Source organism: Catharus ustulatus, chromosome 3 (assembly GCF_009819885.2).
Source record: "Catharus ustulatus isolate bCatUst1 chromosome 3, bCatUst1.pri.v2, whole genome shotgun sequence".
In the NCBI taxonomy this organism is placed as follows: Eukaryota; Metazoa; Chordata; class Aves; order Passeriformes; family Turdidae; genus Catharus; species Catharus ustulatus.
Window position 1 is genome coordinate 60,372,894 of NC_046223.1, and position 14,038 is coordinate 60,386,931.

Below are 14,038 nucleotides of genomic sequence, written 5' to 3' on the forward strand. Positions count from 1 at the left end.
AAATCTGGCTGACAAGCTGCACCATGCCATCCATGAGGTCTCAAGCTGTGTATGGTCAGGGGCAGGGGTGGCAAATACAAGTAGAAACTGGGGGACAAGTGATGCTTGTGAGCAACACAAGATGAAGAACACGTGAGAGCTAGCCTAAGGATAGTGTCCACACAACAGGATTTCAAGGTAGATGCTGACAAGGCCAATAACTAGAGGAGCAACCATAGAAGTGCCAAGAACTGCACTAAAGGAGAGCTGAGATGAAAGACATATGGACACCCAACTGGTCTTATTTCTGGACATAGCATAAGGACTAGAAAATGTTCAAACACCCGTTCTTCTCTCTGCAGTTATTTTTCTTAACTTTCTGAGCTGGTCCTGGGGTACTCTGCTAAACAAGCTGTGGCCTTCTTCATCATTGGACACCAGGGTGAAATATCAGTCATGGGGGCTGGAAGCCATCCACCTCTCCCTGCCCACAAAGGAAGTGAGGCAAGCAGCACTCACCGACTGAGCAGCTGTGTGGGAACCCATAACATTCTCAAAATGATTCGCCACATGTGGTTTTGGCCCTACCAGAGACAAAAGCAGCTTCGAAAGCACAGCAAAGGGAACCACAAAAAAGGGCTGTGATACTAAAAACTGTGACTTCACACTGATCATTCTTCTTAGTCAGTGGGAGAAAAAGATTTGGTCTGTTAAGGTCATAGCTAATTAAACTTGTCAATGTAATCTACTTGTTCCATGATAAACCCTGGACTCATTTACCACCTGTTATCTGTGACATTACGCTTGTAAGCATTTAAAAGCAAGGCAAATTATTGGTATGCTGTGCTCATGAGAGATATGACAGAATGAGAATTCTGGTCCAGACTTAGTGCCCTTTGCATACTGTGTCAGTCTGTTTTTATTATTTCTTCAAGAAGATCTTCAACAAAAACACCTTCATTCTCTCCCTGTGGGGCTGCCTCATAGGGTTTCAAATACTACCATGTGTTTTGCAGCTCGCCAAAATTTTGTAGCTAAAATACAAGTGTATGTCTCTCCTGACTGCCCTAATAAAAAGCTTATTTTATCATTGGGGCAGTATATGACAATTTAATGGGAACAGCTAAAGGCTGTTAAAGCATGAAGTACCTGTAGGACTTGTTTAAAGTGTTTAGTATATCTGGCAGTCCACCAAACTGATGAAAGCCCTTGATGTTTCATGACAATCACAATAAAGCACAGCAGAGTGGGTTGGCTTGGCTGAAGTTCTTATTTTCCTACTCAATTTTTATGCCTTTTGATTGAAGTTAAATGCAGTGAACATGGAGTTTTATGCTCATTTTAGTTTTAATTATGAAGCCATGCTTTTGGCATCATAAAAAAGTTAAACACTTTTTCTTGGAATAATATCTCTGTCTTTAAACCTTTGGCTTCTGATGTGAAAACAAATATGTGGTGTTCCCCCTTTCTTCCTCTTTTAGATTTTTGATCTCCTGTCCTAGATACAAGCTCTGCAGGCACTGAGTTGCCCTCTGATATCGGTAATAAAAAAAAAAAAAATTGCAAATAAAATCCTTGGAGGCCACAGAACCAATGGGATTTCAACTGAGAAGAATTTTAATCAAAATATGGATATCCTGGAGAGGCCAGTGATTCTCTGTGATTCAGGGATAGTGTCCTAGGTCATTCCCCTTGCAGCAACGCACCTGCATTGAAAAATAACTCTTACAGTACTTTAAATTTTTCAGGCTGCTTTAAAGGCAGCTGGAGTTTTTTCTCTCTAATAGAAGTATGCTCAACTTAAGTGCATAGTTTGTTCTGCTGAAAAGAGGCAAACACCCAAACAAAATGAACAGCAAAAAAGGTCTGGAGGTCAAGGCCCTGGTACCAGGACTCATGAGGTACCTTCTCAGGGACAGTCACCACCCCCAGCAGCCCGCAGGGTGCCGCGTTTGGGAGGCTGGAAGGAGAGTGGCGTTTCAGTCAGCAGTCTGGAAATCCTACGGAGGAGGTAGAGACAACACAAATGCTTTTGTGAAAGAGAAGGCAGTGCCCGCAGGAGAAATATCTGAGTCTGACAGACAGATCAAAGCTGTGGCTGAATAGATCAAAGATCTCAAAAATAAATGTACGTGCACAGCATGCTGCCTGGTTTGCCTGAGTGAAAGTCCTTCTTTTGACAATCGTTTTATTGCATTTCAGATTAGCCAATAAAGCACGTGGTGCTCAGAATAGAGCAGTGAGAGATGCCACCAGTAGAAACTGGGCACTCACCATTGTCTACATCTCTATCTGTAAGGCCCAGAATATAGCTCTGAAAGCTCTAAAGCACAGCAGAGGATGAATGAGAGATCAATGAGGCTGAGGGACTGGATGCAAGGTGGACGAGGGTGGTGCTACTTCAGGGAAGCCTGGTTGAGGCATATTGAGAATTCCGTCATTTCTAAAAATCTCCTCACTGTTCCTCTATCAGAGCACTCTGAATTCTTGATCAGTTTTCAAGGGCTGGGCTGAATTGCTCCTTGGTAAAATCCATTAGCCCCAGACAGAGCAGCAGAGTGGAAAATTCCCTCTGTCTCTGCTACAGTGACAATTACTTATATAAAGTGAAACAATTCTGGTGAGATATTGGCTTTTCAGCCCCTTGCTTCAGACAGTCCTATAAAAACATCCACAATCAAAATTATGTCTTTTGTGCTGCTTGGACATTGAACTGTAGCTTCCCAATGAGTATTCTCATTTGCAACCTGGGATCAGGCTGTACCTTCCCCTCATAGCTGTGACCAGAATGTTTAACCTGAGCCCAAGAAATATTTCTCAGAGTATTATTGTGATGGCTGTGAATGCTGCAATTAAAGATGAAGGGGAAAGAGGAAAAGGATGGGAAAGACAGGAAAAGGACAGGAAAGGACAGAAAAAGGATGGAAAAGAATGGGAAATGAAAAGGGAATAAAGGGGAAATAGGTGCAAGGAAAAGAGGTTCAGAATGAATGCTATGGTACTATGTCCTTAAGCAATTCCAAGTCTAAGATGAGTGCAGCCAGATCATTAATAAACAATGATGGAGAGCCAAAGGTACAAAGTGGGGAAATACATGTTGTTGACTTGTAAAAAGGTCATAGCCTACAAGCTACTCAACCTGGGCTCTCCAGCGAGTTGCACAGGTCCACAGACTTTTGGGATTCTCTGGGGAACAGCCATGGTAGTAGATGTAAGTTCATAGTTTCACCTCTACATGCAATAAGGGAAGCTTGCACTGGGATAGGATATACAGCTTTTATTATTGAAGGATCTTCAAAAGAGGAGATAAAAGGAGCAGGGAAGAGTGACACAATATCTTCAAAGACTACTACAACTGGCTTCCATGGAAAAATGTGAAATGCTCAGTCCATCTATCTAAACATAGAGATAATTTACATTAGACTAGTATCCTCAAATATACTTTATATTACAGGCTCTCCAATCCTGGAAGCTATGGCTTGAACCAGAAGCCAGATCAATATTAGAAATTAGGTCCTTTCTGGAAACCGAGGTTTATTAACCTGGAACATAGACTGATAGGAAGTAATGAAAACCCTATTTCATTTTCCAAACCTTGCTGGAAAATGTAGCTTAATTAAAAGATACTTTACAGTTCAGTTAAACACATATCATTGGATTCCCTGGACTTGGTGAAATTTAACTCAATTGAATTTAATAAAAAGCAAGTTAAAAAAGGTGTCCTTTCAAGATTCTTTCAGTCCTACTTTTCTGCAATGAAATAACCCTTCTGGTTTTAACGGCTATATATCTATTTTTCCGTGGAAATATCTGAACAAATGTGTCTGTGTCTACTTGGTTCACATTTATCTGCATCACATATAGCAAATGTACTTTATAGGAACTGTGGGTTTCCTTTAAACCCATTGAACTCTCTACAGCACATCCTGTCACATAACCCAGTGTTGCATTGATCATCGGATGGGCTTTTTTCCAAAGTACCACTGTTTAAATGAACAGCGCAGGAAAAACATTTTTTTAATTGACCTGTGTTTCTTTCCGTCTTACTCAGAGACTATTCATATATAAAATGACAGCTACCCCTGTCACTCTCCCAAGGGAAAGATATTGCTTCTCAGCACTTCTTACCCTGAGCCTTTCTACTATCCTTTGTACGGTTATTTGTGTTTGGCTGCTCTGCCTGTGCATCTCTCCCTCCCTCTCTCTCTCTCTCCTTCCCCCCGCTTCCCTCCCTCTCTCCCTCCCTCTCTCCCTCCCTCTCTCTCTCTCTCTCTCTCTCTCTGCTGTTGCTGAACTGCAGCTCCCACTGAAATTTGCACAATCAAAACCAGCTCTCATCTCAAACAGCAGTGAATCACACCACCTGAAGAAGGAGAATAGCAAATTGAGCACGGTATTCTCTGTACTTATACAGCATGTGGTACCAGTAACTCTCGCAGGATGATGGACGGACCTGGGTTTATGTGAGACCCACTTAGCCTGAGGTCTGCTGCCTGTGATCTGAGAGCTGTCACGGGATTTTACAGGACTATACGTATTTAGGGGATGTTTTTAAGGAGCTAATAGAGAGCTGCATCTGAAAGCTGAAAAAGGCTGCTGGTGCCGCTGCTGCTGCAGTAGCTGGTGCAGCAGGATGAATGTGTAAAGGACAGCTGCCTGAGCCGTGCCGGTGAGCCTCCCACCCTGCTCTGGCTTCATTAGCTGGGAGGATACAGAGGAAACAGATGCACTAAGTGCCACACTGGCACACTGGATCTATCACTGTGTACCCTTCACTGTGGAAAATGGTCAACAAAGACATGAATGGATTTCCAGTCAAGAAGTGCTCAGCCTTTCAATTTTTTAAAAAGAGGGTAAGATTTTCCTTTAATTATTTCTTTCTTTCTTTCTTTCTTTCTTTTTTTCCTTTTGTTATTGCTGCATTTCTTACTTAGCCAGAGCAGAGAGAAAGTCATTGAAGAAGGAAAGTGCTTCACGTTGGTCTCCTACTTTACAGAGTCCATGGCATGGGTGTTCTACTGAACACCAAGGGCAATAGCGGCGTAGGTGAAGAAGAGCTGGGTGGGGGGACCAGGCTGGGGGCTCGAAAGGCATTACATCAGCACTCTTTGCTGTGGAATGTGTATCTCTGTCACAGCTGACCCCAGGGCTTGACGCAATACAGGCAGCTATTCAGGCTGGGATAATGCACTCCAAAGCAGAGTGCAGGGATGTTGCAGCTTGTCTCTGACTCTCTCCTCCACATCCGTCTAGGGTTATGACTCCCTCCACACCTTCCATTTACTTTCCTGAAGTGTGGCATTACCCACATCCATTCATCATCTCACAAAGTAGGGGAAAAAAAAGAACAAAGAAGCATTTGTGAGCTCAGGAAAATACCTCACATCTTGTAATTTGCCTGTAATCATAATTAATGCAGGAGAAAAGAGTAAGACTGAGCTACACCTGGATTTGATTTTCTTTTATATTCTTTAACTTAGATATATCAGGATTTAGAAAATATTTACTATTAATTTTATTTGATGATTTCCACTAGGAAATGCAAGTGTAACTCTATCTCATCACTTTAGTTAAGTCCTTTCTTTTATAGTGACAATACTGCACACTATTTAACTTGAGCAACAAAGTCATTTCCTTGTGGCAGCAGGACAGGTATTCTGAGTAAGTCTGGATAAACCCAGACAGGAGAAGCAAAGCATCAGAAAGAGATTGGTAGCAGGGACTACACTATGGAAAGGATTTCCTGAGTGATTAAAACGACAACCCTCTCTTTAAACAGACTGGAGTAGCAGCAGATAAGCTGCTCCATTCACTCATTAGTTCATTCATTCATTCATCCCCATTCATTCTCTCTCTCTCCATTATGCCAAGAATATGGTCAGTCCATTTAACCCTTCAGAAAAAGAAAATGAAGCCTAAACCAGTAATTAATTTGTAAGCTGGGGTCAAACCCTTTTGGGCACCAAGATGCCACATTTAAGGGCAGATGTGGAAAATATTAGCTGGATCACTCAGAGGAAAAAAGTGCAGTGTTACAACAATTGTTGTTTCCAAGGTGGTTTGTAGAAGCTTACTCATAACTCAAACAGCATGTAAATTCAGCCCATAAAAATGGTTCTCATCCCAACAGGCTTCTCATCTAAGTACATTACTATTGACACATGTATGTGTGATACTCAGCTTACCAACAGGGTTTATCTATTTTTTGGGGTTTTTTTCTAACTCCTTGAAGGTTTTAATATAATTGTATTTTTTAAGAGGAAAATAAGTGACCTGCAATTCCTTTATAAGGTTCCTGTATTGGGAACTGTCTTCTATCTCTATTTAGAGCCAATGAGAAGTTACCACCAGAAACTTCTACGTAATTTTGTTTTTAGAAGAAGGGAAAATTGTGATTTGTGGGGTTTTATCCAGAGCTACACTGATAATCAGTGAATTTTCAGTTGAAAGAGATTGTTAATTGTAGTCATAATTGAAGAAACTGGCATACTGATACAGTATGGATCAGGGAAAATAGCTGTGTTTGGTATCTGAAGGTTTTCATTTTAACAGATGTTGCCTTTTTGCTATTGTGATGAAGATAGATGAAATCAGTAAAATTGATTTAGAGACACAAAAAAGGGAATTCTCTCACTATACTTTTCTGTTAATAGGTATATGTGTTCATTAATGTTTCTCTTACCTTCCCCCCAGAAAATCCCCATTGTGCAATGTCAGTGTTTGAAGCATACAAACAAGAAAGCTACATGTTCATAACTTGTTGCTGGCTCCCAGAAATATATCTTTCATTTGCTGGACTGATGTCACATGTTAACTACTGGGAGAACAGGGAGAGATGGTGCAAGAGTTGTTTTGGTCCCCTGCCAGTGATCTGGACACTCTGGCTGAACAACCACCAGAATCCTGCGTGTACAGAAGTGAGGCTCCTTGGTGTGAGTGTAGTGTGTGGTAGAGTTGTTTAACAGTTTGCATCCCCACAGCACAGTGCTCCATCACCAGCACCCCAGCGGATGCATCCTCCATCCAGAGTGAGAGGCAGGACTTGCACTGCAGAGCCTGGCAGCCCTGGCTGCTGGATGAGGTATTGCTGTCCCTCGTCACTGACAGATGCCTGAAACCCAGAGAAGGAGATTTGTTATCTGGGTGCTGTGCAGAATCCTCCCAGATCACCAGCATGGTTTATAATGAAACAAGGGATGGGGCTCTGATCTCTCCAGTTTGAAATCACTGTGTCTGTCTCCTCAAAATCGCACATTTCTAGCAGAGGTGCTTTCCAAGTCTAATTCTAGTAAATCCAAATCAATGTAGAATAAAACACACTCATTTTTGGGAAATGCTGCTAATTTTTCAACTCAGATTTTTTGGGGGAAGAAAATGCCAGATGTATATTCAATGTTGTTATTTCCCATTGAGCCTTATGCTTTCATTAAATTGCAGTCCTGTTTTGTTGCTTTCATTAAATTGCAAACCTGTTTGTGTCCAAGAGTTCAGAAAGGACTGGCAGCACTCTGTGAATTTAGACTAGGCTGAAAGTGCAGTAAAACATTGACTTGAATTTGAAGAACAGTTTTTTTTAAGCCTGGCTTATTCTCTGATGACAAAGTTCTGACCCTCTGGGATGTTGCCTGCTGTGTCAGATGATTCAGGGCATGGGCTAATCATGTCCAGAGGTCAGAGAACAGGAAGGAAAGGCTGAAATTAAAGGGCAGCACGCTTCATTAAAAGAAAAGAGGAAACAGAAATTATTTGTTTTGCAGAATAGCCTGTAGCACTCACTTCTGGCAGGGTTGGAACACAAAATAGGGGCTTCATCCACTTAAAATGGGTGAAGCTTGGAAGAAAACCAATGGCTTTACAATGCCTTTTTTTCATTGCAAGAGGTGTAACGAGCAATTGTGCTTAGAATCAGAAGTTTTAATAGTTGAATATTGGGTTTTAATTAAAGATGGCACAAATCTAAAAGGAGGAGGGGTGAGAAGAAGGTGGGTCATATATAGGTACAAGGGGCAAATCTGAAGTTAATCCAATGAAGATGAATTATAAACACCATTGTTCAAATAATATTGGGTCATGGCATAAAAGGATTACCTCCTGACAAAACTGGGAGGTTAAAAGACCTTGTCATTTGATGGCACACAATTATCTTCATTTTTACTATCACAGTTTTCCCCATCCACTGACATTGCATACTGGATACCAATATAAATAGCCCATTAAACAGTTTTGGCTGTAAATAGCTGGGAAATCTCTTTTTTATATACCAGCAGCAGTTTGACTTTCCCAAAGTTAAATAAAAACGGTTAATTGGCAGAAGTCACATTCTTCTTGTGAGGCTTGCATGTCTCGTTCTTCAGAGCTGTGCAGGATTCCCCACACAGGGGAATGAACTGAACTGAACTGGTAGCAGGATGCTACCAGTTCAGAAGATCGTTGAATAAAATGGTGCTAAAATATGCTATTCCTCTTTGGCCAACAGTGTATCCCGGGGCAGAGGGGCCTTTCATTTTCACCTACTGCCATCCTTGCTAAATGTTTTTTTGGCAAGTGGGTATTTGTGGTATTTGCACTGCCTCTTCTGTTGCATTGGCCTACCTTATAGGGATTTTGGATAATATTTTACAATATATGACCTCCTTCATGTCAAAATAACATGCCATGTCATATATCACAGCACAAAACAACATGGTTAAACAAGAATGAGTGATGATGAACTGTCCCTGCCACTTAAATACTGTATTCATGATATGGTAACCTCAGTGAATATGGAAATTCATTATCTTCTTAGGTCTGGACCAGGACCAAACACAAATTTATTCAGAATGTGAAGAAGATAAATGACTGATAAATGGGAAAAGAAATAACTGTCTTCCATAAAAGGAAAATAAAAAAGAAACCAGGCATGTCTTAGAGAAGAAGTTTATTGCCGGGATTAAGGATTTGCTAGTCTGAAACCTGATAAGGGAAAGAATATCCATAATCCTTTTCACTGAGAAAATTTACATTAATTAGCAATTTAGGTCAAGTCAAAGTGAACGCGCAAGAGTGAAGAGAAAATAGCAACCTTTGTTTCTATGCAGTTTTTTCAAACAAGTAGTTTGTGGAAGCCATGTCCTTCTCCTTTCTAGGTTGATATTTTATGGCACTACATACCAGAAGCTTTCTCCATATACAAGCTTGAAGAGACTAACTCATAAACATCATCATGCATGAAGATGACAGCTCAGGCTGCATTAGAGCTCAAGGCAATACCTGGCTAAGGGGACTGCAGAATTACCTGAATACCATTTTTAGGACTACAGTAATTGTATAGAAAGCCCTCGAATGAAGTACTTCCAGCTGAGTTCCTACAGATTATGTAGGTAGATTGTGCTGTGGGGGTATTGCTTTCTGCTCTACCACTTTTACAAGTCTAGAAATCCATTTCAGGGCTGGAGTTACCTTTTATTTAGGATGATTGCAAGCTTACTTAGAAGAAAATGAGAGACAAGATGTCTGTACAGTGGGAAAATCTCAGCTTTATATGGGATGACTGATTATACTGCTGCTTCTCCTGGCTGCTTGGGCCAATGTCACAAAAGTACATACATTTTAAAGCTGATTTCCAGAGACAAGGATCCTGGCTGACTGCAAGTAAGGCAGGCACTTGCAGCAAAGAATTTTTTTCCCATCTCACTTGCTCTATGTAAAGAGGTGCTGAACATCCGCGGCTCTTCTTCGCATTGGCCAAAGCTGTAAGGATTCACTCAGCCTTGCCCACCAATGCTGGGCAAGTGCCCAATGCCTCAAATGCTTTCATGAATGTATAACCTGAGCACTGCAGACCACAACTACCATGGGGCTTTAAGGTAACTGAGATGAAGATGACCTAATATCTCTATCATGCTTTAACCCTGCTACAGATGGCCATTGAGCTGACCAACAGTTTTCTCATCTTCTGTCCATCAACTGTTTCCTGAAAAAGCCTATTAAGTAAACACGTGGGATGAACTATGAGAATGGGGGAGAAACAGTGTAAGGCCCCAGTACTGGTTTTCTATAAAAAAGTTGTTTTGTTCTGTCTTCCCATTAATCTGAGATGAGCTTTAGGTTGAGATCACTGCTAATATTTTGTTTTTCAGCTAGCACACAGGGAAATATTTATGGGACAAAACTGCCAACATCTAGACAAAAAAGTGCCTGTGAGTCCCCAGTTTAAAACTAAAATATGAAAGTGTTAAAACTAAAGTATAATATCTTGGAATAAAGTTAATAAAAGGGAAAGAAAAAAATAGGCAAGAATACAGGAAGGACAGCAGAATGAGAGAAAAGGAAAGAAAGAAAAAAAGATCAAGAGAGAGGAAAGTCCTCTTATTTCTTATTCCTTTCTCCTTCCTCTAACCTCTTCCTTTCTCTTTCATAAAAAATGTAATACTAGAAAGCACATTCATACTCCTTAAGCTTAAGTTTATTCTTCCCTAAATTCATCTAGTAATTCCTACCACAAATTTGTCAAGCTGCCCAGTTCTCTTCCAGTTTTGGAAAAATCACTTTGCTTGAAAATTTGGAAATCCTTCTTTCATTTTCAGCCTAGTTTTACACATGACCAGTTTATTCCTATTTGCTCTTTTACTAACACAAAGAAATAACTTATGTAGATCTTGCCCTTCCCTCATATATACAACCACTGGAGTATTTATAGAGAACAGTAATTTCTTCTTTCAGCTATATTTGTCTAGGCTAGAAGAAGTCAACTTCCTTTAGACTCTTCCTTTAGGGTAGACTTTCCATTGGCCAGTAACTCTAGCAAACAGAGGCAGCTGTCATATTTGCTGGCCAAGGGATTTCTTTGGGATTACCAAAGCATCCATACAGTCAGTCCTCTTTCAAAGTTCTTTCTCATGGAGTCTGCTACACACTTTTAACTTCCATCCCACTCTTCTCCTCCCGCTCTAGTCCTCTTTTGCTAAGCAAATGTGTGTCACTCGTAAATTTTCTGAGCACAAGCCTAGGTTCTGTATCAAACCCATCTCCAGTAGTAATGTTTTCCTCTTGACAATACTCTACTAGCTTGTTCCTTTGTCTCATGATTATATTTGTAAGAGTATTCTTCTCCATTTTAACTTATTTCCCCTGTGTTATCACTGTGTTACTGAGTTACCAAAGACCATATGGATTAGATTATCCACATTGGCCTCATTGAAGGAAGACATCAGGCAAGTTTTGCATGCTGGTAAATGCATGTTGAAGGTTATCTCATTTTCTACTGAATTCTTTAAAATTTGCTCTTCCTTCAGATGTGATGTTTTGTTTCTATTCACATAGTCCCGTTTTTTATTTCTGTGCTGTACATCAGTGTTCTTCAGGAAAACTCAGAATACAGAATTAATCTAAAGATTTACTTTTTATCTCACCTCACTCTTTCCAGAAATGGATGTCTTTAGTTTGCTAATTTCAGATTCTGACAGGATTTTTCCAAACACACTCTCAGCTCTTTTACCACTTTCAGGTCCTCATTATCCACCATCACTAAAATCAAATAGCGATGGGGGGAGGTTCCTTTGAGAGCCTGCTCTGGCTCATTCCTTTCAAGATCAGATTAGATATTGCTTGAGTCCAAAGAGTGCTTTGGTCTGCTTTCATTACATGTCTTTAGAGCTGAGCTTGGCTTCTGTTTGGGGAAGGGGCAGCTGTGAGATCTTCCAGTCTTCTGCCAAGTGCATATTAACAGTGTTTTAAATGCCGCAGAGTCTGGAGTCAAATTCTTAGAGCAATTCTACCCCGGACATGATGTTGTCACTGCTATCATAACTCAGCTCAGCAGTCTCAGTATCACTTACCCTTAGTCTAAACATCCAAATTGTCTGAAAAACATTATGATGCACGAAAATGTCAGCAAGAAAAACAGCACAGAGGGTTTTGGACTCCGTTAGCTGTGTGGTAAGTGGTGATGCAAACTGAGATATTAAGAACGCAGACAGCTGTGTCTGCTGAAAAATCAATGATTCCTATGCCAAATGGGAAGATTGATAAATCTGATCTGCAGGGGCTGGGAAGGACTAAGGGTTTGGAGCAACTCTGTGTATATGTTACCCTATCTGCTAATTAAAGACATGACTTTGATGAGGGTTACAAGCTCAGGGGACGTCAAGGACTGTGTCCATAGAGAAAGGAATCAGAGAACTGAAAACAAGGGGAAAGCTTATATCTGTCTAACAAATTGGTTGATGTAAAGAAGAAGAAAACAGGAGGACAGGAACCATCTCTCCAGAAAAAGATGTAAATGGAGATGCTAAAGCAGTGGAAAACCAAGCAAGACCTAAACCCACGAAACAGTGTTGCAAAATCAAATCAATGACACAGAATAGTGTTTTTTTCTAAATAGGATATTATCACAAAATAATTGCTAGTGGTTGTTATTTACAACAGTCGCTTTTATTGCAAGATGATTAAATATAGAGAGTAAGAAAACAATAGCTCCAAAAGCAATAAATCTTACTGTTTTTTGAAGACTGCACTGAGACATTTCCAGATCTGCTCACAAGCAATTAACCAAGACTCAAAATATCCTTAGAAGGTAGAATAATCATACCCATTTCACAGATAAGTGCACAAAGAGAAAATAGGTAACTCAGTCAGTTAGACAAATTAAAATACAAGACAAAAGTTATTTTTCTTTCCTGACCCTTACTCTAAGTTTCCACCACTAAAATAAAAATTTATTTTTCTCGAAAGAGCAACAGCAAACATCTGCTTGGGTTTGTGTGGCTGAAATTTATGCAGGCATTTTAAGCAGCTTAACAACAGCAGCATCAAAATAATTTTTTTCAAGCGGTCAGAAGTGTTTAATACCGACTTGCTGACATGGCAGTAGCATCAGAAGATGCTAGATACTGTGTTAAATTGAAAAGCTATTATTTCCAGTCTACTCAGCTCATTAAAAAATTGCAGAAAGAAAAAACATCACAAATTGAGATTCTGCCTGCCCTGCAAAGTCAAGAGTGCCAAGGGGCATGTTTGTGTTATAAGTGTCCTCTAGCGTGACCAAGCCTGTTCCCATACTGTGGTGCATCAGGAAATGGCTGAAGAGGTGACAGGCTGAGACTGGAGCCTGCTGTGCTCCGTAATCCAGAGCTTATTTCACTGCTTTTGTATCTCCACAAGCAAACCCCAATAGCCAAGTTCTGCATAACATCAGGAGCACAGATTGTGAGTTGTGCACAGCCTCTTTTTGCTGAAGGTGTGCACAGACATTGGTTTTGGTGTGCACCACCAGCAGCAGCAAACCATTTAATGTCCCGACTCCAGTGAAGGAGGAGCTGTGTGTACAGTCAGATGCTGCAGCTCAGTAGTCAAGGGGCTGCTTTTTCAGATGCCAGCAACCTGTCTGTTTGTGCTCTTGGGGACCACATATATTTGTACACTGTGCAAACCATGCCATGGGGGTTCAGTTGTCTTCTGAAAAGATCCAGAGGACTACACATGGTAAAAATCCCTGTCAATCAGGCAGTATACATTAGGAATTAGTTCTGAAAACACTCAGTATTCTACAGGAGGAAGGGGAACCCTGGGTGCACTGCCCCACTGCTGACTACAGGTGTGATATGGGGATGAAGCATAACCCTGGGGTTCCCATTCTGGAAAGGCTCAATTTACACCTACTCACATCAGCACTCTTTCAGCATCCTTGTGGGCTGGGACCTTTTCAGAAGGTATTTTTAAGGTGCTACCTTGCATCAGTACTGGGTGCTAAAAGTGTACACAGGAAAAAAAACTCATTGCAACTCAGACTCCTGTGTAATAATTGACCCTGGGAGTCTGCCTCAACCATCCTAAGATGCATCCTTTTGCCAGCTGTCTAGGTTGCAAGCTCTTCAGGGTAGAGAAAAAGAGACTGACAGCACCTAAATTGTTCAGGTTCAAATCTCAGTTGAGACTTCATGGACTCCAGTAAGATAGTCAAAATCACTGGCAGCTGTTGACATCAAAATTATTTTTATATGACTGATTGGGAAAGAGTTGGAAGGTTTTGTACTTACAGATGGAAAAGATATCTTGTATTTTGTGCTCTGTTTTTATTAGA

At 40.7% G+C, this 14,038-nt stretch overlaps 1 protein-coding gene across 1 annotated transcript in view; it reads left to right on the forward strand.

The window, feature by feature from the left end:
- The first annotated feature begins 4,253 nt into the window (after positions 1-4,253).
- Positions 4,254-14,038, forward strand: part of SGK1 (serum/glucocorticoid regulated kinase 1) — a 70,547-nt gene continuing 60,762 nt past the window's right edge. The window contains exon 1 of the mRNA XM_033055276.2: positions 4,254-4,832. Within this exon, the coding sequence (XP_032911167.1) occupies positions 4,764-4,832 (69 nt within the window). The 5' untranslated portion in view covers positions 4,254-4,763. The remainder of the gene's footprint in view (positions 4,833-14,038) is intronic.